The sequence below is a fragment of the Salvia splendens genome, chromosome 4, assembly GCF_004379255.2.
Source record: "Salvia splendens isolate huo1 chromosome 4, SspV2, whole genome shotgun sequence".
NCBI lineage: Eukaryota > Viridiplantae > Streptophyta > Magnoliopsida > Lamiales > Lamiaceae > Salvia > Salvia splendens.
The window spans coordinates 11,620,457-11,644,230 of record NC_056035.1 but is presented as its reverse complement, the minus strand read 5'-3'; the positions used below and the strand labels follow the sequence as shown (position 1 = coordinate 11,644,230).

The window sequence follows — 23,774 nt, the reverse complement described above, 5'->3', positions numbered from 1 at the left end:
ATTTGCAAATTTTACTATTATTATTAATTTAATTAGCCTTGGTTATCTCATCTTCTTCTTCAAGCGGCAATGACAACCATTTTTTTTAAAACTTTCTTCTGCAATTTCAAGTTTCAGCTCCTCCTTCTTATTCAATCTTTTACATTTTAGACTTTAGATACAGTAGTTTGGTGAGGGCTAAAGATAATTTTTCAGACATTTTGAAATTTTTTAAAGTACAAAATATAAAAAAAATAAAATTTGGGGAGGGCTTAAGAGCATCCACAACCGTGCTCTTGCCAGCGAGCACGGTTGTGGGCCCGGCCCCACTTTTTCTTCCGGCTCTCTGGCAAGAGCACAACACCCACAGTTGTGCTCTTCCGCAAGGACGAGCACAATTCAATTTAAAATTCAATTAAACAAAAACATTTCCATAATATGAAAATTCATTAAAAAAACCGAAATAACATTACAAATTACAAATAAATTTAAAAAGACATAATTAAAAACCTAAAAATTAAAAATTACATAATTAAAATCCTAAAATTAAAAAAACCACTACTCGTTGCCGAATAATATTACAAATTATAAAAATAATAAAAATTGCATAATTAAACTCCTAAAAAATAAAAATTACATAATTAGACTCCTAAAAATTAAAAATTACATAATTAAAATCTTAAAATTTGAGATTGAGATAGTTGTTTGGTATAGTGTCATTTTTTTGTGTTTGAAATGAGAGTATTTATAGATGAAAGTATGAATTTTGGGGTAAAAATAATGAAAAAAATAAATTAAAAGTGTGGAAAAAATGGATATATTTTATTAGGAAGTGGGAAAATGTTTTTTTTATTAATTTTGAATTTTTCAGATTTTTTCGATTTTTAAAAAAATAAAAATAAAAAATGATAAATCAACGGGCCAATCAGAGCATGCCACGTCGCCGCCTCGTGCTCTTGTCGTTGGCACGGACGTGCTCTATGCATAGAGCAGCGCCCTGCCGTCGGCAAGAGCGCAGCAGCGGACAAGCGTGTCCTTGCCAGCGGCACGGACGGACGGACGAGCCGTGCTCACCGTTGTGGATGCTCTAAGCCCTTCCTCCCTTGGTTGTGTGTCCGCCACTGTTTGCGTTTTTCAATGCAACAACACTAAATAGGAGTGTATTTATAGCCATTGCAAAATTTTGTGAGGCGTGCTAAAAAATGGCGTAAAATTTGAGTTTGGTGTAAATAGTTGGAGTAAAATTATTTATTATTGTAATATATGCTTAAAAATTAGTTTGAATTTGGTGTAAATGTTTGAAGATGACTTACAAGAGGGTCATTGGAATGCCCTTAGAATGAACAATTGTATGAAGTGAATATGGACTGTAATATTATGGATCAATATCTTAATAATTTAGAGGTAAAATTAAATGGGACGTCCTTAATTGTTTAGACAAAAAACAATCGAGTCAATTCAGTGTTAGAATAATAAAATACATTTTATTTTATATTTGATTCTTTCCCACGCACTAACAAATGTTAATGATATAAAAAAAGAGTAGGGTGGCGCCGACTTTGAATTGTAGATGCATAACGTAATCATTAACAATGACGCTCCTCATCACTTCTATAATGTTAGGTACTAATTCAGAGCTCCATGCAACTCATTTTCAAAATGTTTTATTTCTCCTCCTTTATTTAAAGTGACAATCTAATAGCTCCATTTCATTATCTCAGACAGAGAAAGTGAATGTTTTCTAGAGAGAGAAAATTTTGATTTGATTTGATTTGATTTGATTTGATTTGATTTGATTTGATTTGTTTTTATTGATGCAAGTTTGATTTGATACAATGATGTTAAAGGGAGAAGACAAGTTGAGATCATCACATTGGCGGTGGCTACACATAAGGCCATCCACAACGCTGTTCCTATACCGTTCCTATACCGTTCCTTAAACCACTATTTGAGGGTCCCACTGTACTTTTTTACTCCATTCCTTAACTAAGGAACGGAACCTGCAACCCTCCGTTCCTTAACCGTTCCTTAACCGTTCCTTAAATTACTATTCATTCTATTTCAATTTTTATTTTTATTTCCAACTAAATTAAATTAAATAAACACACTTTATTAAAAAACAAACATACTTTATTAAAAAACAAACATACTTCATTAAAAAACACACAATATTAAAAAAAATTACAACTTAAACGTGGGAAAATAAAAAAACTACTCCGCCGGCGAATCATCCTCCGGAGGCGGTCGAGGTTTAGGGGGAGGGGGAAGACCAAGTAGTCCTGCCATATGCACAATTCCGTTCCACCAGGCCGTGTATTGGGCGTACGAGAAGCGGGAAGTGTCCGCCATTGTGGCGGTTATGTACGCCACCATAAGTGTGTTCGAGCCTCCTTGTGAGCCCGATCCCGAGGCCGACTGGCTTGATTCTCCTCGGCCCTTCCTCGCTCTAGCCGCTTTCGCCGCCTTCGTCCCTTGCGGACGACGGCGCCCACGGCTAGATCCCTCGTACTCGGCGGCCGTAACCCCAACCTCCTGCGTGCCACGATCACTGGGCGCATCGGTGTCACCAGACGAGTACTGGCCGCTCGTCGTGTGCTTCGTCCGCTTTGAGGTTGATCCCGAGCTGGAGCGGACACCACCGGCCCACCTTTCCTCGTCCTTGACGAGCTGCCAAATATCAACATATTTGAACTGTACACCGGTGTCCTGGTGGAAGGCGCGCATAGCCGCCCTCAGTATGTCGGCGCCCGAAGCTCCGCTTTGGTAGTGCGCCGCTTCGGTGGAGTAGATCCCGCAGAATTTTTTGACCTGTAAATCGACTCGGCCAAAGTGAGCACGAAGCATTGTATATTTGCGCTTCCGGGCCCCTTTCGGCTTAGTCTCGTGGTAGACATCACGGACCTTTTCCCAGAAGCACTTGGCGGCTTGTTGGTTGCCGACGATGGGATCATATGAGACGGTGAGCCAGGCGGTGTACACCGCCTTTGTTTCTTCGTTGGTGTAGGGATGCCGGCCCAGATCCTCCGGCTCCTCCTCCTCATCCTCCTCGGGTGCCTCAGACGCAGCCCTGTAGCTTCCACCGCCTCGGCCTCCTCCCTGAGTGGGTTCAACGGGGATATCCTCCCGAATCTGGGACAAACCCTGGGAAAGCCGCGAGCCGGAGCCTCGAGCGTAGGCATCCACATCGAAAGTGGGTGGTTGGTACCCACCCGGCGTCGCCGACCCCTGCGTGCCCGGCGTCGATGACCCAGAACCACCAAGTGTGTTGTACATGGTCTCCCAATCGCCGAACGCGTTGAGATCCCACCCTCCGGCGCCGCCACCACCGTAATTGCCGTCGCCGGACATTTTTTGAAGAGATAGAATATGAAAATTGGAGAGAAATTGATGTTGATGTAGGAAGAATAGATGTGTAGTTGTGTATAAAATGAATGAATTAGGTGTATTTATAGAATAAGAAAATAAAAATAAAAATTAAAAAAATTAAGAAAAAGTTAAAAAAAACGGTAATGTTACCGTTTAAAAAAAATTTTTTTTTAAAAAAATTCGATTTTTATAAAAAAAAAATAATTATTGCGTCATTGCTGACGTGTCCCACTCGCGGGCCGGCGAGTGGGAAGCACGCACGCACGGGGATCGGCCACGTCGCCCAGGCGCGTGGCGGCTTGTTCCGTGCCGCGTTACGTGCCGTCGGCACCCGGCACGGAATGGAAACGAGACGGGAGCGGAATGCAGCGCCGCAACGCGTTCCGCGGCGAAACCGTTCCGGCGGAACGGCACGCGGAACGGTTTCGGCACGCGTTGCGGGTGCTCTAAACAACAAGGCTCGTTCCAATCGATCCCTTTCACTCAATTCAATTCTTACAGGTACTTCAAATCCATTATTAATATTATTATTCATGTATAAACAATGTGCATATAGGGATATACTAATATGCTAACTAATTTTAAATATTAATTATGGAGCCTAATTTATCTCCTACCATGTTTAGGATTTGTTTCCTTGAAGTATTTTTTCCTTGTGATATATGTTTCCTAGTTTGACTAGAATTAGGGTTCTCTAGTTGCTTATAAATAGAGGTGCTCTCTCATTGTTAAATTATGCTTATTCTGAAATTATATAGTGAAATCCCTGGCTTGGCATCGCCCCCAGATGTAGATACACATTGTATCGAACTGGGTCAACAATTTCTTGTGTTCATTCTCTTTCATATTCGTGATTACCTGTGTTTATTTCCCAACAACTGGTATCAAGAGCCTAGGGTTTAAGAGGCAGAAATCACGATGGGGATCGACGAGAAAATTGTTGTAGAGAAGTTCGACGAATCTGATTTCGGATTTTGGAAGATGCAGATTGAGGATTACCTGTACGGTAAAGATCTATGGAAGCCTTTAAAAACCAAACCCAAAAAGATGGAACAGGAGGAGTGGGAGTTGCTGGACAGAAAAGCGATGAGCGCGATTAGGCTATCGTTGTCCAAGGATGTGGCTTATCACACAACTGCAGCAAAGTCGACAAAGGAGATGATGAAGATCTTGGAGGACATGTATCAGAAACCATCAACGGCAAACAATGTACATCTGATTAGACGATTGTTTAATTTTAGAATGCAAGAGGGAAAGCTGGTGCAACGACATCTCAACGAGTTCAACATGATTACTTCGCAACTGAACTCGGTTGATATGAAATTCGATGATGAAATTCGTGCCCTGATTTTGCTATCGTCTCTGCCTGAGAGTTGGGCTGGCACAGTGACAGCAGTTACTGCTGCAGAGACAAACCTAACAGTTGACAGAGTAAGAGATCTGATGATTGGTGAGGAAGTTCGCCGGAGAGAATCAGAATCTTCTACTTCGGGATCAACACTGAATACAGAACAGAGAGGCAGATCGAAGGGAAAGCAAAATCGTGGAAGATCAAATTCCAGAGGGAGGAGCCAATCCAAGAAGGATTTGGATAAAGTTAAATGCTGGAATTGTGATGAGTTTGGGCATTTTAGAAATCAGTGCGAGGCACCGAAGAAGTATAAGAATAAGGATCAGAAGAACAAGAAGACAGCAAACGCTACCATGTCTGATGACGATGGCGAGGCGTTGGTCTTGAGTGTCAGTAGTCCGATGGAATCGTAGGTATTGGATTCTGGAGCGTCGTTCCACTCCTGCAGCAATGTGGAGATAATGGAAGACTACGTTTCAGGCGATTTTGGGAAGGTACATCTGGCTGATGACGAGCCCTTAGATATCGTGGGAAAGGGAAACGTGAAGGTAGTGACGTCCAATGGATCCGTGATAAAACTGAATGGAGTCAGACACATTCCTGGATTGCAGAAAAGTTTGATTTCGATTGGGCAGCTTGATGCAGAAGGGTACACTGTGACGTTTGGCTGCAACAATTGGAAGATTACCAAGGGAGCTATGATAGTAGCTCGAGGTAAGAAGAAGGGTACATTGTATACCACAACTAACTCCAAAGATTGCATTGATATTGCAAGTGAGGCAAATAATGCAGATTTGTGGCACTGTCGTCTTGGCCACATGAGCGAGAAAGGGATGAAGATAATGTGCTCAAGAGGTTTACTGTCTGGCCTGAAAACTGTTGAAGTTGGCCTGTGCGAGGATTGCGTGTTTGGGAAACAGAAAAGGGTGAGTTTCTCAAGAGGAGGCAGAAAATTGAAGACACAGAAGTTGGAGATGGTCCACACGGATCTATGGGGACCAGCACCTGTGAAGTCCCTAGGAGGCTCTGAATATTATATGACTTTCATCAACGACTCTACTCGAAAGCTATGGGTTTATTTTCTGAAGAGTAAATCCGATGCGTTTGACGCTTTTAGGAAGTGGAAAGCTCTTGTTGAAACTGAAACCGGGCTGAAGGTGAAGTGTCTAAGATCCGATAATAGAGGAGAATATGAACTTGCAAAGTTCAAGGAGTACTGCACCGAGAATGGAATCCGCATGGAGAAAACTGTGAAAGGAACTCCACAGCAGAATGGAATCGCAGAGCGCATGAACAGAACGTTGAACGAGCGAGCAAGATGCATGAGATTGAAAAGTGGATTGCCAAAGAGTTTTTGGGCAGATGTAGTCAACAATGCTGCATTCCTAATTAATAGAGGTCCATCAGTTCCCTTGGAGTTTCGGATACCCGAGGAGGTTTGGACAGGAAAAGAGGTAAATCCATCTTTCCTACGCATCTTTGGTTGTGTTGCTTATGCTCATGTTAGTTCCGTTGAGAGAAGCAAGTTGGATGCTAAATCTATTAAGTGTACGTTCATTGGTTATGGAGGCGATGAGTTCGGTTATAGACTCTGGGATGAGCAGAACCGTAAGGTTATTCGCAGTAGAGATGTCATTTTTCAATGAACAGGTATTGTACAAGGATAGATTGGAGGCGTCGAGTCCCAGCAGTTCTAAGCCACAAGTGGTCGAGCTAGACATCTCAAACTCGAGTGGGAGCAAAGAGAGTCAGAATGCTGAAGAGGTGCTTGAAGAAGAACCACGCACTCCACCACCGACTATTCCGCTGCCTAAATCGACTAGAGAGCGACGTGCACCTGATAGGTACTCGCCCTCTAATTTCTATTTGTTACTTACTGATGGTGGTGAGCCCGAGTGTTATGCAGAGGCAGGAGAAGGCCCTGATAAACGAAGGTGGAAAATTGCCATGGATAATGAGTTTGCCTCTCTTCTCCTGAATGGCACATGGGAGCTTGTGGAACTTCCTAAAGGGAAAAAGGCATTGCATTGCAAGTGGGTCTATCGAATCAAATGTGAAGCTGATGGTAGCAAACGCTACAAGGCTAGGCTGGTTGTCAAGGGATTTGAGCAACAATACGGTATTGATTATACAGAAGTGTTCACTCCTGTTGTGAAACTAACTACTATTCGTTTAGTGTTGAGTATGGTAGTTGCAGAAAATCTATTGTTACATCAGATGGATGTAAAGACGGCATTCCTTCATGGTGATTTGGAGGATGAGTTGTACATGACACAGCCTGAAGGATTCGTAGTAAAAGGAATGGAAAATCTTGTGTGCAAGTTGAAGAAGAGCTTGTATGGTTTAAAGCAAGCTCCAAAGCAGTGGTACAAGAAGTTTGATGGATTCATGATGGAGATTGGCTATAAAAGATGCTACGCTGACCATTGTTGTTACTACAAGAGGTTTGACAAGAGCTATCTTATCCTGTTATTATATGTTGATGATATGTTGATCGCAGGAGGTGATCAAAAGGAGATGGATAAGTTGAAAAGGAAATTGTCTGAACGATTCTCCATGAAAGATCTTGGAGAGACTAATCAAATTTTGGGCATGAGAATTGAGCATGACAAGGCGGAAGGAAAATTGTATCATTCGCAAGCTGCTTACATTGATAAGGTTTTGGAAAGATTCAACATGGATAATTCGAAGCCAGTAAGTGTTCCTTTAGGTAGTCAATTTAAGCTGTCAAAGAAGGAGTCGCCGAGTACAAAAGAAGAACGTGCTGAAATGAAGAAAATTCCTTATGCTTCAGCAATTAGCAGTATTATGTATGCAATGGTGTGTACGAGGCCTGATATTGCACAAGCAGTGGGAGTAGTGAGCCAGTTCATGGGTGATCCGGGCAAGCAACATTGGGAAGCAGTTAAATGGATCCTTCGATACTTGAGAGGTACTACAGAAAGTGTCTTATGTTTCAATGGCAAGAATGTCGAGCTGGCAGGTTATGTGGATGCAGACTTGGCGTCCAATGATCTTGATGGGAGAAGAAGCACAACCGGGTATGTATTTACTTATGGTGGTACTGCTATTTCATGGACTTCTAAGTTGCAGAAGACCGTTGCTTTGTCTACTACGGAGGCTGAATATGTAGCTGCGACAGAGGCAAGCAAGGAGATGGTGTGGTTGCAGAGTTTCTTAGATGAACTTGGGAAGGAGAACAAGAGTAGCATACTCTACAGTGATAGTCAGAGTGCTATTTTCTTGGCGAAGAATCCAGCGCTTCATTCTAGGACAAAGCATGTGGAGTTGGAGTATCATTACATCCGACACCTAGTGGAGATGAAAATCCTGCAACTTGTGAAGATACTTGGAAGTGAGGATCCTGCAAACATGTTTACTAAGGTGGTGACCTTAGAGAAATTGAAGCTATGCATAGCTTCAATTGGCCTTGGAACTTGAAGAGAAGGTTAGGCGATGCTAAGCGGATGAAGGGATGAGATCACGAGGAAATGGTTGTTTAGGAGTTGTTAGTCTCCAAGTGGGAGATTGTTAATTATGGAGCTTAATTTATCTCCTACCATGTTTAGGATTTGTTTCCTTGAAGTATTTTTTTCCTTGTGATATATGTTTCCTAGTTTGACTAGAATTAGGGTTATCTAGTTGCTTATAAATAGAGGTGCTCCCTCATTGTTAAATTATACTTATTCTGAAATTATATAGTGAAATCCCTGGCTTGGCATCGCCCCCAGACGTAGATACACATTGTATCGAATTGGGTCAACAATTTCTTGTGTTCATTCTCTTTCATATTCGTGATTGCCTGTGTTTATTTCCCAACATTAAAGTGCTAACATACATCCAATCACGTGTTTGGCAGATTGCATTTTAGTTATAGGCAGATTGCTGTTGAGTTTTGCATTTTAGATATTGACTATTTTATTTGCATTTTATATATAGACGGATTGCATTTATATATAGCTTATTTTGCATTGTAGACAATTAATGTTGAAATGCAAAACTTAGCAATATAAAATCCAATATGCGGAAACGCATGTACAACTTCATAAATATATATTGCATTTTTGTGTTTACAATATTGCATTTTTCATGCCACGTGGCAGCGCACGTGTGTTAGCACTCTAATTAAGGATGGACAGTAGTGCTCCCCAATACATATATATGTAGTTAAATAATCTGAGTGATTTGGTTGACAGACAAGTTCAACTCATCGAGCAAGATGTAGAGTCATTTTCACAACGTGCAGAGGCGTATTACAACATGAGGCCTAAGCTAATCAGCATGGTTCATGATTTCCATCGAATGCATACTTCATTAGCTGTGAGTTATGATCAACTCATCAAGTTCGAAATTGGGATATCATCTTTCGGTCCACTTTATGCGGCTAAAAACCGACTGAGGAAGTCGGTGAGCTTGCAAGAAAATGTGCTGCATAGCTACTCCAATGGCTGTAAGTTTGACGGGCCTGAAGTTGATGATCCGGAGGAACGAGAAGGAAAAGAGTCGAGTGATTGCGAATGGAAGAGGTTGAAGGAAGATTTGGAGAGACTTGGAAAAGAAAATAAGGTTCAAAGGGAGGAATTGATGCAGAAGGATGAAGACAAGAGAGATGTTATTAGACAGCTGAGTTTGGCCATGGATTTGTTGATGGAAGAGAATTTGATTTTGGAAAAGTGTATCTAACATTTTTTCTGGTTTCATCTTTGGGATAATCTAGTACTAGTACCTCACTGGCCTCATGATACATACATACCTATTCATCATATTCATCGAATTCTCGATTTTCTTTCGTGTTTCAGTCACTATGTAATTTGGATTTTTGAAGGAAATATGATATTATGAATTTATGATGTATGTAGCGATGTGATAATAAAAAGAAATTGTTCCAACATGGGGTACAACGGAGAATCTATAATCTCATTTGTAAGTAGAGTACAAAGGGGCTTTTAGAATATATTATCTCTTTCCAAAATTCTAATTATTTTATTTAATTGGGATAAAATAACTAAAACAAAGGGAAGCAAATTATACTCCATGATTTTTCCAACTTCCAATTTTTTTTGATGGTTTTAACTTTTTTACTCTTCCTAAAGAATATAAGTTCTTTAATGGGGAGAATGATTTCCCAGCAAGAAGAATCTTAGCTCATGGCACTTTAATTAGTTCCCTGAATCATGATGTAATCTGTGGTTGTGAAACATGTGTGTGTGTGAATGAGAGAGAGAGAGAATGGAAAAGTGTGTGAAGGCCATTATTGCAATACCGGAATTAGTTACATGTTCCACACCACTCTTTTCCAACACACTTACCTCAAATATATCTATAATATCCATAATAGTATACTATATAATACTACTACTAAACATGAACACAACAAATTCATTCACATTCTATGCAATGCAGAAAGAAAGTAAATGGCTAACAACACTAAGCTGATCAAAGCTGCAGAAGAGCAAATGGCAGCAAAGCAGAAAGCACGAGTGAGGTGGCGCATCCCCGGCCAGTTAGCAGCCCGAGAGAGGAAGAATCCGGCAAGATTCCAGACGGCACAACAGCCAAAACTGGGGCTTGAGCTGCCATTGCATCATCATCCGGCTTTGGAGGGCTGGGAGTTGAGGGAATTATGGGGAGAGATGATTCAGTTGGAGAGAGCTGAGGTGTGGGGAAAAGAGGAGAGATGTCAGGAGGTAATGAAGGTGAGATAGGAAGAGAAGCAGCAATGGTGGAAGCACTGCTGTCTGAAGCTAAGAATGTTAGAGAGATTGTTGTAAGAAGAATCATGAATGCTGATATGGGTTGAGCCATCAATACTCTTTTCACAAGAGAGAACCTTTTTGATCAAGGTATATATGCAGCCTTTTTTATGAGGAGTGAATGGTTAGAGACATGAGTTGTATGTATAAGGGATTGGGGCATGTAAGTGGTGCTTCTTGTGAAATGCATTATTTAGCATCTATGGTCCATCCCTTCATGTTTCAAACTTCTCATTTTATTATTGTTTTCAGTGTCAATTCTTGTGTTATTTGACTTTTTTATGTAGAGGTAAGGGACATGAATTGGTAAATAGGACTGTGTTGTGGAAACATATCAAGTGAATTGGTTGGTGCTATCGTTTTCTAAATTGGCTGTTTTCTTCTGACATAAAGCCCCTACACTCATTTAGTGCCTCATTTTTAAAGAACACACACTCTCTCTCACTCACACACATAATAGTTTTTGGACCTTTTGATTCACCAGTGCCTATGATTCATGAATAAAGATAATATTAAGAATTGAGGAAAAATCACCATAGCCAAGCAAAAATCACTGTTTCAAAATTTGGGAAATCTTATTTGGTAGTAGTACAGAACATAGGAATTGAATACACTATTATATTCAGCCAGAGCACAGATACAAATAGGATACAAATATAAGAGGAAGAAACCTAATGTTCTATCAATTGGTTAGAGAATATGAGTATGGAGAGCATACCTACAATCTCCAAAAGAATAGTTTTCCATAATAATGAACCAAGGTAAAAACATGAATAATAACTCATAAAAACTTGAAATGCAAGTGACCAGATTATTAGAATGTTTATGCCCAAAGAAGGCCCTCGTACCCGAACTCTGAGCTTGAAATGGGACTGTCACCAAACTCGCGTTGATCTGCAGCTTCATTCTGTCCTACAGAGTCCAAATATGGTTCCATTAGATCAGGAGATCTTTGGGATGGAATTCCATATGCTTTGAGGATGCTGGGAGAGGCCGCTTGAGCTGATTGGCGCTCCAAAACGACCAAAAAGTTGTCTTCGAATTCAAAGATTAGATATCTGTCCTTGCAAGCTGATACAATTGAAATGCATGCCATAGTTATCATTCCTAGAACTATTCCGTTTCTAAGGAAATGAACAAATGTCGATTGAGAGTTTCTCTAATAACGTATCAACAGTTGATAAATCATATACTACTCAACTTGATACTCAACCTTTCAACATTTTCACAATTATACCCTACACTTGAAATGTCACATTACACACTTGTGGAAACACATGCTCAAATACACTTGTGGGTCCCAAACGACAGCATGTCACTTGACATTTTAGGTAATGGGAAATAATTGTGAAAATATCCAATAACTGAGTATAAGTTTGTAATAATTGTATTAAAAATTGTGACATTATAAGGAAATCCAAAAGCGGGGATGCTACAACTTACAGTCAACTAGATGAGCCAGGTGGTGAATATTTTTAATCCAAGTGCCATTTAACTTCAAGACCTGTTTCAGATTTCATATCAGTAAACTGCAGAATGAAAGGGATTTTAAAATTTAGATGCATTTGACTCACCTGCTCATTGCATATTTCTTCGTATCCAATGTTTTCTTCATTTGCAAACACCTGTGAATAGTACAAAATCACAGATGGGCCGACAATATTTTGTGGGCAGAATCACGATATCGAAAGAATACACTGTTGTAATTACTATTAAGCAGTCTACCAATCTGAAGGAGAAAATGTGTATCTTGAACTAATATAAACTCATATGTACCTGTGATAGAATCACGATCTGTTCTCCTTTGAACCTCGCCATAGAGTATCGTGCTTTAGCCAACAATTTCATCTGATCATAAAAAGCAGTCAACCACATAAATTAAGCAAAAAAATGCAAAATGATCCGGTGAAGGCCTAGGAACAAAAAAGAAGGAAAAAATTACCCCGATACTATCATCTTCACTTTCTTCCCTTTAAAATAGGACCAAAACTGATCATGGTTAGTCTTGAACATCACCAAAAATAACAGTAGGAGGATAACTGGAGTCAAATAAACAAGTACCACATACTCTATCAGAGGCTCCGAAAGGGATGTAAAGACTAAACCAGCTATGATTAAGTATGATGGCTGATCTCCTTCAATGTGGTATGGAACCTTCAGATAGTAAGGAAAAAGTTGATGACAACGATTTAGATCATATTTTGAAAAGTAAACAGTTAATCCCCACAATAAAATCATTCTAGTTACCAGGTGCACTCGTGGAATCAAAACAACTTTAACTTTCATAGATTGCCCTCCCCTGATAATGCCAAGTTCAGCTTCATCACCACTAAACCTGACATTAAAAATCAGTATCAGAGATATGGCCATCAGCTTGCATAAGACTCAAGGCACTCTAATGAAAACTCAGGGATGAGTGCTCTTTTTGAATTACAGTTGTTTTCATTACAACAGCATAAATTAGGTGAAAAACTTTCACCTTGAGGATTTAAAGGTGTTAATGCAGCCACAAGTCCATTGTGCATTTGAGTGATTGATGCTGGACAGCAAAAATAAGCGAAAGAAAAACAAAAAAAGCAACCGACAAGATATTATTACTTTTGACTGATAAGATAGCGAAATGCAATGCGCTCAGTTGACCGGAAAGGTACTGTTCCTTCACATCCAACACGAATATTACCAAAGCTTACAATGACATCACCCTGAAAAGGTAGTTAGAGAAATAATGATTATGTGCTCTAAAACAAACCCATCCTCTGACTGTTGCCAACTTGCAGATAACTAGAAATGGCGTGTACAATGTTAGGGAATCACCTGATCATGCAAATAATCAGTATCCATTAAATAAAAACCTGATCACGAAAAGTTAACTCTCAATTAAGAAAATACTCCATAGAAAAACCTGACAACAAAATCTAATTGCAACAAATCAATTTCATGTCATGTAACTTCACATTTCTGTGAACAATAAGCATGGAAAAGGGTACATAATCCAGTCAAGAAAAAAGAATGTAAGTTTTTTTTCCAGCTTACTGCATACTGGAATTTATCCCTTTCTTGGAGATCACAATGCTCCAGTAGTTGCAATGAAAAACTGTCTAATATTTTCTTCCAATTTTGGTAGCATTAATAGCCAAGGAATAAGGACACATGTGTGATTATCTAGGCTTGATAACGAATCCAAATTTAAATAATAAATAATTATCCGAACCTATTAAATTAGAGATACCTCATTCAAGACATGACTGGCAGGGCAAGTAGGCTCAACTTTCCTCACAAGTACACCCTGCGATGCGATGTGGTCAGACTTCAAAGTTAAAAGGAATAAGGAGTCGATAAAAAAAGAAGCCATTCATCTGCCTGTTAATGACCTGGGCCACTTGGCAATTAAAACACCATGTCTAAAAATAAATTTCTTTCTCCAGAGCCCAAACCAGCCACAATGTTTGGCTACTAGGGGTTATACAAATGTGATAAGGAAAATTGTTTTCAAACAATGACCCATAGATTACAACATCTACGCATATCAATATCAGCATATAATGAGTGCTCCGAGGCACACAATTTGGATCTAACGAGAACACATAAGTTTGAGAGTAACCTCATTGGTTGGAACATTTAAGCATGCCCTCAGAGCTGGATTCTCCAATTTTTGCAATAGCACTCCAAGACAAGGGAAACCTGATTGTATGATATATGATTACTAATATCCTTCCATCAGTATCATAAAATATATTCTTCAGGTTTAATTAATTGCTGTCTCTAACACAGATAGAGATCATATTACAAGAAGATGAAGTAAATATATCAGAACAATCAAATTATATTGCATGAAGAAAACACATGAAACATCTCCACCATATTAGTCTGCTAACTAAATCCCTAGTTACTAGCCAATTAAATCATTAACTAACTCATCAGATTGCAAAAATTTATTATATACTCTCTCCGTCCCACGTTACTTGAGACATTTCTTTTCGGCACGAGATTTAAGAAAGTTGTAATTAGTGAGTAAAATAAAGTAGAAGAGAGAATAAAGTAAGAGAGAGGAGAGATGGTAAAGTAAAAGAAAGAATAAAGTAAGTGTGATTAGATGTTTTGTTTTTAGCCAAAAAGAGAAATGACTCAAGTAACTTGGAACAACCCAAAATGAAATACGACTCAAGTAACTTGGGACGGAGGGAGTATGTGGTTGTTGTAAGGTCAATCACTACCGCACCCCTAACTAATTTTGTGTGAAATGCCTTGTCTTGAAAGGCAAACATATTATGGACCGCTGGAATGTATAAAAGCAAGCAATAAAGATATAACCATAAAAGCACATCATATATTCTATGAAAATTTACAAATGAATAGTTGTCTAAGAGACTAGATTGTGTAACACACTATTCACTTCTAAGAGATCGCATGAATTTAAGCAACCATGTTGCATTAATCATTCTAAATTAAGTAATTAACACATGTGGTGATTATTGGAATTAAATTTTGAACATCACAATAATTTCTTCAGAAGAAGGAAGCCTCACCAGTGTATTTCCCATTTTTTTGGTAGTCTTCAAGAAAATGAGACACGACTGTCGTTGGAATTACATATCCTATATTCTCAACATCATTAGATCTGTATACCTAGAGGAAAGATCCACTGAGAATATGATATTCATAAGAAAACAGCTGATGATGGCCCAAAAAAGAGCTGGCGTTGCAAATCAGCCAGGAGAATAGCTTAGGGAAATATGAAAGAAGTCACAAGGCATCGTGACTTTGTAAAAGAGGATCAGCATATAACATTTAACCTCTATCCTCTAACATTCAAAATGTAACAAAAAACCTACCTGGAAGGCGACTCCAATGCATTCTCCTTGGTCATTGAATGCAGGCCCACCACTATTACCTATAAATGATTAGAAAAAAGATTCAGAAGTACAGTATACAAATCAATATAACTAGATATATGCATCTCGAAACGTTAGCAATAGAAACAAAGAATTCATCACTCATCTACATATACAAGCTGACCATTGCCTAGTTACTCACCAGGATTTATAGCTGCATCAATTTGAATACCAAGTAACTCCGAAGACCCATGAGCGTATGATGTCACCTGAGATTTATGGCAAGATTGGCCCATACATATGAGACAGTAAACTGAAGTACCAAACTGCGGAGCTGTATATCAGCTGCACTATTTAGGACAACCACTACAGTGACAGTAAATATCTTGTGCAGCTATTCAAACAAACAGATCGGCTGCATGAGTTATATAGTTTCACATTGGACAGATAAAAAGTAAGGAAATACCAAAATAGATGCGACAAGTTAATCTTTTTTAAAAACTATATTTGTAGTCAACACGGTAAGGAAACCTTTGCTTAAAAGGTGGATGAATCCTCAAACAGAACAATGACTAGCAGATTATACAATACTTGCAGTTGTCATAACTACAAAGTCAAATGTTACACAGGTATTGTTGAACAAACCTCAATTCTTGATATCACACCCTTAGACACAGATATCGTTTCTCCTCCAAGTGGATATCCGACAACAGTGACAGCATCCTTAAAAATCGACGAGAAAAAAGAGAAAATACATAGAGATAAGTGAGATATAGGTCTCCAAGTCCAACTGTCTACAAGTGAATAGATGCTATCGATTTTTTAAAAAATATAACTTTCTTCTGCCTCTTTGTGAGCCAGATCCTCATGAAGGACAGAAACTATTGTTCTAAAATAAGTCCATTCACTAGCAGTTGCAGGCACGGAACATCAGACTTAGGGCTACCCGCTAAATTTGATACTCAAATATGAATACAAATTATTAGAAAACAAGCCCAAAGGACATCAAGTTTAAAGTTACAAAAAAGATAAATCAAGTGAACCTGTAGATTAGGCAAGTTTCCAAGCTGAATTGGCTCAGCCCCTTCCCAGAATTCCTTGCTTTCAACAGAAAGCAGAGCTAAGTCACATTCAACTCCTCTTGCTAGAACCTGTAATAATCACTTGCTTCAGGGTAAGCTCCCATGAAAGATTCAGAATAAATCTATATCATTAGCAATGGGAACAGGGTGATGTGAGAGGAGCTTGTGTGTTTGCTCAAAACTAGTCTTTTGAGAACAATATCAAGGTCCTATGCCTTTTGGTTGGCAAAGGTGGTTTTAAATAACATTTGTTCCTTTCAGCCATTATAGAAAAGACATGTAACTGACTTCCATTACTCTTAGGAAATAATAGAAGTGTTGTGTGGGCCAAATGACATTCCATGTAACAACAAAACAGAGGGCAGAGTGGTAGACAAATATTCAAACTTAAAGAGAGCTACCTTTGCAACATATTTTGTGTCGTCTCCTCTTCTTTTCACTTTCACCTGCAATCGCAAAATAACACAAGAAATAACTGACAATTATATTTGCACATGGTGCAACTATTGCAGTGGAAAGATGTTCAGTGATTACCTGCGTATCATGTTCCACGCAGTGAGCATTTGTCAAAATCTTCCCTTCCCCAATCATAAAAGCACTGTCCACAAGTTATTTTTAAGAGGGGGGAAAGAACATTGAACCTTGACACATAATTAATATTAAACTGTAATGTTCCTGCGAAGGAAAAAAATATGTACGCCATAGACTTGTAGATACCTTCCAGTACTTGCATACTGTCTTTGCTTCTGCCATGGTAGGGAATAGTCTGGTGCAGTGTGGGTGCAGTAAACCTAAAAGAAGAACAGACTTAGCAATAGCTCAAAACATAGTATTAGACCTAGCAAGAATTTTAGATAAGTATTTAATCATGACATTTCTAGAAATTGCAATTATTGTTGGGATTGACATTGGCAAATGACGATCAGCAAAAGGAAAATGATACTTACAGTCTTACCATTGATAATTTTACATATAATTTGGATAACTCAGTGTATACACAAATAATTATCTCATGTGACATTCAAGAGTCATACACACTGTGAATAGAAATTCAGAATTAAATCATTGTAGCCCATAATTGGTGAATACAAGTGTTATCATGGCAGATCTCAGGATCAGCCCACTTTTAACCATGTTCTTTTAAAAAAGTTCGGTGAAATGCAATGCAATGTACTATAAATCTGTGCATATGAAGCTATTGTTCAAACCTTGATTGGCTCTTCTGCAAGACAAAACAAAGACTTTAATTTTATAATAGCAAGCAGGCCAGATCCTAGAAGTCACAAACCGTTCTTACTAGGACAGGAGAAAATACAAGATATTTACCTTGACAACAGCATTGAGAAAAGCAGCACCTTGAAGATTTCCTGCTACCTGGGACAGATAATAAATAAAGCTAAGTAAAAAAAAAATGCAATGATACAAACAGCTGCAGCAGAAAAAAATGAACAAGGAATTAGTTCCGAAAAATAACATGAAACCATAGGTATGTAGTTACCAGTTATTACATGATAATCATAAGTAGAACGTAAATGAAATAATTGGCGGACTATATTAAAAATATTAACGTATAATTACAGATTCAAGATATACAGTAGGTTCAATTTTGTAAATACCACACCATAATGTGACTAAAGATGCAAATGCGTTGGATTTTATATATCTGAATGAAATGTAATTACACATTATTACGAACTTCATCATAGAGTGTCAATTATGCAAGGGCTTAAAGAAAAAGGCAAAAGGATACTGGATATGTTTCTTACAATCCATTTCCACCAAAATTATGAATAAGTGTGGCTAGATTTCATATCTCCATTTCAGAATTTTAACCAGCTGCCTGAAGAATTATTCCTTGTATCATGGAATCTATACGTCCGATGATTTAAAACAGCAACTTTTTATAAATACATGCCTAGAGCCAATAAATTCACTTGGGGTTCTATTTACCTGTTTCTCTACCGAGTCAACCACATTGCCCTTCTTTCCTTTCTTCTTCTGTATGCCAAATGACGTTAGGGATGAAGGCTGGGTTCGTCCTGTTGGAGTCTTGGTACTTCTTCCTCCAGCATTTGAATGAGGATATTCATCACTTTGACGTTGTTGAAACTTCAGTAACTTAGCTTCATTCTGAGTTCAAGAGACCGATGTGAAGATGTTACATTGGCATTAATAGCCTCTTTTTTAAGGTTATGGCGATAGGTTGTGCTAAGGTTTGCCTCTTTCAAAGAAAAGTATGTAACAGGACATGTAATGTAAAAACCTCACACATTTGCTTTACGAATAACCTCTACAAGAACGAAGATGGATGATCGCTTGGTGTAATTCAGTGTTTCTAGAGTAATGTTATATATAACAACTTAACAAGCAGCTTATATTAGGAATAGGATACACCTCTTCAAGCATAAAATAGTGTTCACTGTGTTCTCCACGTAATTCTTTCTTCCATGCTCGCTTCGTTGGAAATTCATGAGCCTTACCTACTTACTTGCTCTTTAAAAGCAATACTACTACCCATGCGAATATTAGAACACATTAAATAAAATAAACCATCCCAATACCTCAGTCCTCCCCCCTCCCAATAATTTAATCTTTCGCTATCACAATTCAATTAACTTCATAAATTAACACTTAATTACATTAATAGGAAATACTTGTAATTCAAAAACTATATATGCTGAGCTAAATAAATCATAATTCAAGTTACCTGACTCCCGTAAGTTTAGTTCATAAATAGTAAGTAGGAATAGTATAGAGCAAATGAAATATGGCATTACCTCCGGGGCGGATTTAGGCAGTAATTTCGTGGTTTCCCCTCTAATAGGATAATGATTCGGATGGTGAGATGATTTGAAAACGATAAAGGAATGAGGTGCAGAGCGGCGTGAGTTAGGTGTTAAGGAGAGGGCAGAAAGCCAGCAGCTTGCAGCTGCGAGTGACATTCAGAGAATAAGGAAGAAAAGAGAGAGACGTTCTCGTTCTCGTTCTCGTTCTCGTTCTCCTTATCCTGGTTTAAAGTTTATTGGGAGAAGTAATTAAATTATCTCTGTTCCGCTTTAAATGGAGTTGTGTTTTTTAATGATATTTTAGGTAAAGCTATTTTAATAGGAGTACTAGTAAAAAAAATATTTTTTTATATTAAAAATATGCTATTTTCATGATATATGTCATTCGTCAACATGTTTGTTAATAACTTATTACAATAGGGTTAATCCAAATTAAATCATTAAATATATATAGGGAGTGAGATATTAGCTTAAAAAGAGTTAAACATATGGGGGGCATTCCGAGAATTGAACTCGGGACCTCTCGCACCCTAAGCGAGAATCATACCACTAGACCAAATGCCCGTTGGATACTAAAATTTCAACAATCTTCAATCATTATCGTTGGACAATTAACCAATACTGTCAAAAGCCTGAAATACACAAAATTAAGAACAAAATTCATTTTTCAGAAATATCTCATTTCTGATTGAATTGGCATCACCGATTTTCTAATCATCTTTAAATTTGTTTCTTTTCTTTTGGGGCTGGGAAGAAGTTCAGTAGAATCCAACTCGAAATTTCTCTTATATTAGTACTATTAGGTGGTGTTCGGTTTCCATGATAAAATAATACCAAGATATAATCTAGGATTGAGTTGTGAGGTTATTTTAGTCATAGAGGGTTAACTATGACTAATTATCTCATGATTATCTATCTAGGATTGAGTTGTGGGGTTGAATCTCATGAACCAAACACACTAAAAATTTGATTTCGGATACAATCTTGCAAACCGAACACCCTCTTAGTTCCACCATTTCATAATTCAGATATTCCAAATGGATGGCACTCAAGCAAATCCATGCTGTCAATTTTGCTCTCTGATTTGCAACCATTGCAGAGGCAAGTGTAAGTGTTTACTCGCCAATTTTTTAAATGTTGTGGAGTATTGCATGATTGCATCAATAGAATTCGTTCATTTTTTACAAAGACAATACAAGCAGTCCAACTGTCCAAGACCCAAGATTTTTTCATACTAGTGGAGTAATATTTTTTTTTATCAATGCTCCTAAATACATTTGAAGGACAAGCTTCTCGGAAACAGAACACAGCCTTTCTTCTACAAATCAAAAATTCTTTGTACAAATTCTCATCATCATCTTAACATAAAAAAAAATACCAAAGAACAATACAGAACAAACACAGGACTACTGATCAGCCTGCAGAAGCCAGAGCGCTAGGTGCGGAACCATCACTGCCTCCACTCATAGGTAACGACGGCATGTTACCTTGATATGGTGGAGGAGGAAACATTGGTGGGACACCGCTTGTGGGGATTCCACCACTTCCAGGAACCATTGGAGGAGGAGGAGGAGCTGTCACGGGTCTTTGGAGTTCGTTCATTTGATCTGGAACAGGCGCACCAGGTGGAGGCAGCATGTGTGGTGACATTGGTGCGTATCCTGTTGGCAGTTGAACATGAAAAGTTAGACCACATTTCACGCTAACGAACATACCACACAACACAGAGGGTTTCTGTCATGCATTAGTTAACTTCGGACTGTCAAGTCGCACATATGCATGCATATGAACACATAACCCCACAGCAGTGCCAGTGATGACCCCAAACTGTTTTCCGGAATTGGTGTATTAACTCAAACATTCATGAATCAAGATGCAAGCAAGTTATAATGCCACAAAGGATAATGAGAAAGAAATAAAATGCAGCATACCAGGAGGTAAAGGCATCGGTCTTGGCAACACTGGAGGTCTAAAAGGGAACTGTCCTGGAAGTGGCGTAGGCAGAACTGGAAGACCGGGCCTTGGGTAAGGAGCAACGGGAGGCCTGAATGCCCCAAGATGCTCCTTCACTTTTTGGTCTATCAAACTTTGATTTAGTTGTGCTTCGTACTGTTGATAATAACTTCGTACATTTGCCTGCTCCAGTCAGAATATAGAACCATACGTCCGTCATATAACAAAAAATTGCTGAACGAAAAATAAAAAGTAAGCGAGGGATGGGGGCAGATTATACCTTGTGCTTGTATCCTGAATTATGTTGTTTCCTAACAGAAGGCTGCAATGACAGCCAACAATTTCAAAATCAGAATTCGCAAAATAAAGCAAGCAGCACTACTACGAATAAGAGATACTGTCACTCAATAAACCTGATTATAAATATTTATAATAGAAGAAATGAAAAGAGCTACTGTTTTGCTCAAAAATTCCAAATCCCGAGCAAAGAAACATCAAAATTAATCGAACAACCATACACTTCCACATTGCTCAAGTACCAATTCCAAACATTTTCAACTTCAGCTTAAGAATTCAAAAACATCACTGAAATTATCCACCCATCAAATGCAGCTTACTAAAATAAAACCTCGACTAATAAACAATAAGACAAACGAAAATTCACAAGCCAGAAAATAGTGGGATTGGAAAAAAAGTTACAAGAGAAACTTACGGAATCGTGCGTGAGATAAGTGTCGCAGTAATCGCAGTAGTATCTGAAGAAGGAGAAGCAGACAATGGGGGAAAGATCAAACTTAATCCAGACGCAGAAGAAAGAAACATCTTAGCACTAATAAAATCAATGGTCGTTAAATCAAGGAAAGAAACAAAAACAATACCTCGGCATCTCGTAATTGGAGCTGAGCGAAATCGGAATTTTGCGAGGCTTCCGATCAAGAATTGAGCTCGTCTAACGCACTGAGTAGAGTAGAACCCTAGATGAGAGAGAGAGAGTGAGAACTGAGAAGCGCTTTCACTGTAAGATTTCAAGCTTAATTTCATAGAGAGGGTAAAGATTACCAGCGCTTTTATTGTTTACTTGTAATTCAGGAAACAACTTTTTCTACTATACAATAAATATTGGGTCCAAGATCAATTGAGATTTTTTTGGCTAATTGAGAAATGAGATGCAACATCAGCCACTCATTTTTATTAAATGAGTGGTCCAGATTTTGCCACACAAAAAATAATTTTAAATTATTTTATTATGAATGGGTCAAATGGTAATTTAATCCTCCAGAAGCCACAGCGCAGAATATACGCTAAGCTCTCCACTCTCCGCAAACTCATCCCCAAATCCAAGCACCTGTTCGCCGTCGATACCACCGTCGGCGCGGCCTGGATCTGAGCCTTCTCACTTCTCAGGGAGGGAGATCAAAACAGCCACAACCGGCGCCGCCGCGTGATGCGCCGGAGAGGAGGAGGATCCGGCGCCGGTCAACGGGGCGGAGAAGACGGAGGTGGAATCGACGAAATTTCGCTCCAATCTTCGACAAATTTCGCTCCAGAAGCTCGCTGTCTCCTCAATCTTAGACAAATTTCACTCCGCGCCGCCCTCCGACGCTGGAACCGACGTCGTCAGCCGCTGCCTCCGCTCCGCCTCTGCGGCGGTGGTCGATCAGTCCACTCGAGAAATTCGATCTCGCCGATGGATTGTTGGAGCTGCAGTCCGCGTTCGAGGATTCATCAAATCCGCAATTCGCTGCTGTCTTTACTAATAAAGCAATTGGTTTGCTCACTAGACTTGGTTTTGAGCGGAATCCGTCGTCCTTTCTGTTTTTCTCGTCGGAGAATCACCCATTCGTAAAGGTGTGGCTGTTATTTTTGAATTTGAAACGATTTGAAGTTTTGAAAGTTGAGCTATGTCTTTTCCCCAATGAATTTCTGGATTGGATTTCACAGATTGTATGTGTTATAAGTGTTATTTTTTAGTTATTGACATTTTAATATGAGTTGTTGACATTTGATATTTTGATATGTGAATTGTAAGTGTTATTTTTTAGTTGTTGACATTTTAATACGAGTTGTTGACATTTGATATTCTCCGTATTCAAATGTGAATTGTAAGTGTTATTTTTTAGTTGTTGACATTTTAATACGAGTTGTTGACATTGATATTCTCGGTATTGATACATGAATTGTAAGTGTTATTTTTTAGTTGTTGACATTTTAATACGAGCTGTTGACATTTGATATTCTGGCTATTGAATTGAAATGACACTTATACCCCCGTGTTGACATAATGTGATAGCTATTGACATTTAGTTAATCTTGTGGATTAGTGGCTGATATTGCATCTCATTTTTCAATTTAGCTAAATAATCTCAACCTAACAGGACCCATAAATATTGTGTATGTATCAAATACGGAGTAATTATAGAGAATGACGAAATAAATCTACACTACAAAGTTAAATTATGTTAAATCGTAAAAACACCTCCAATGTTCACTAGAAAGGTAAATAAGTCTATGCCAGTTAATATTATGTGTGATTAAATTGCGGCCTGTAATAAAATACTTTAATGGCATAATCCTTACAAAATTCAAACTGAACTAATGCATAATACTTTTTCATCCATGAAAATAAGTCTTTCTTTAGGATATTGATTTTAATGCACGATCAAAAATTAAAA

The 23,774-nt window shown here is 38.6% G+C and overlaps 4 protein-coding genes and 1 non-coding gene across 5 annotated transcripts; 1 reads left to right on the top strand and 4 right to left on the bottom strand.

The window, feature by feature from the left end:
* Window positions 1-8,956: 8,956 nt before the first annotated feature.
* LOC121800657 (protein NETWORKED 3C-like) lies at window positions 8,957-9,379 on the top strand. The gene has a single exon (XM_042200180.1). The coding sequence runs from the start codon at window positions 8,957-8,959 to the stop codon at window positions 9,377-9,379; it is 423 nt and encodes a 140-aa protein (XP_042056114.1).
* Window positions 9,380-9,923: 544 nt separating this feature from the next.
* LOC121799911 (classical arabinogalactan protein 26-like) lies at window positions 9,924-10,711 on the bottom strand. Its single transcript, XM_042199427.1, has one exon. It carries the CDS (start codon window positions 10,499-10,501, stop codon window positions 10,133-10,135), a length of 369 nt encoding a protein of 122 aa, XP_042055361.1. The 5' UTR covers window positions 10,502-10,711; the 3' UTR covers window positions 9,924-10,132.
* A 292-nt stretch (window positions 10,712-11,003) lies between these two features.
* LOC121798579 (protease Do-like 2, chloroplastic) lies at window positions 11,004-19,380 on the bottom strand. The gene is made up of 21 exons (XM_042197653.1): window positions 19,141-19,380; window positions 18,314-18,493; window positions 17,690-17,737; window positions 17,081-17,154; window positions 16,898-16,961; window positions 16,765-16,809; window positions 16,325-16,432; window positions 15,927-16,004; window positions 15,484-15,550; window positions 15,282-15,340; window positions 14,976-15,075; window positions 14,051-14,130; window positions 13,679-13,735; window positions 13,048-13,151; window positions 12,697-12,784; window positions 12,518-12,603; window positions 12,392-12,419; window positions 12,226-12,297; window positions 12,024-12,074; window positions 11,893-11,953; window positions 11,004-11,520 (listed from the first exon to the last, which is right to left on the bottom strand). The coding sequence occupies exons 1-21, from the start codon at window positions 19,303-19,305 to the stop codon at window positions 11,273-11,275; spliced, it is 1,863 nt and encodes a 620-aa protein (XP_042053587.1). The 5' UTR covers window positions 19,306-19,380; the 3' UTR covers window positions 11,004-11,272.
* Window positions 19,381-19,641: 261 nt separating this feature from the next.
* TRNAP-AGG lies at window positions 19,642-19,713 on the bottom strand. Its single transcript has one exon. It is a non-coding gene; the product is annotated as a tRNA-Pro (tRNA).
* Window positions 19,714-20,445: 732 nt separating this feature from the next.
* LOC121798374 (U1 small nuclear ribonucleoprotein C-like) lies at window positions 20,446-22,145 on the bottom strand. Its single transcript, XM_042197340.1, has 5 exons — window positions 21,981-22,145; window positions 21,815-21,857; window positions 21,383-21,424; window positions 21,081-21,285; window positions 20,446-20,810 (listed from the first exon to the last, which is right to left on the bottom strand). The coding sequence occupies exons 1-5, from the start codon at window positions 21,986-21,988 to the stop codon at window positions 20,563-20,565; spliced, it is 546 nt and encodes a 181-aa protein (XP_042053274.1). The 5' UTR covers window positions 21,989-22,145; the 3' UTR covers window positions 20,446-20,562.
* Between the last annotated feature and the right edge of the window lie 1,629 nt (window positions 22,146-23,774).

What these genes read in the sequence shown, in the direction of transcription:
- LOC121800657 (XM_042200180.1), top strand. Translation starts at nt 8,957, where the DNA reads ATGAGGCCTAAGCTAATCAGCATGGTTCATGATTTCCATCGAATGCAT.
- LOC121799911 (XM_042199427.1), bottom strand. Translation starts at nt 10,501, where the DNA reads ATGGCTCAACCCATATCAGCATTCATGATTCTTCTTACAACAATCTCT.
- LOC121798579 (XM_042197653.1), bottom strand. Translation starts at nt 19,305, where the DNA reads ATGTCACTCGCAGCTGCAAGCTGCTGGCTTTCTGCCCTCTCCTTAACA. An exon ending in CTTTCGGAGCCTCTGATAGA is followed by an intron (nt 12,420 to 12,517) that starts GTATGTGGTACT and finishes CCTATTTTAAAG; the next exon opens with GGAAGAAAGTGAAGATGATA. An exon ending in AAGAAATATGCAATGAGCAG is followed by an intron (nt 11,954 to 12,023) that starts GTGAGTCAAATG and finishes AATCTGAAACAG; the next exon opens with GTCTTGAAGTTAAATGGCAC.
- LOC121798374 (XM_042197340.1), bottom strand. An exon ending in CTTATCTCACGCACGATTCC is followed by an intron (nt 21,425 to 21,814) that starts GTAAGTTTCTCT and finishes CTGTCATTGCAG; the next exon opens with CCTTCTGTTAGGAAACAACA. An exon ending in ACCGATGCCTTTACCTCCTG is followed by an intron (nt 20,811 to 21,080) that starts GTATGCTGCATT and finishes AACTGCCAACAG; the next exon opens with GATACGCACCAATGTCACCA.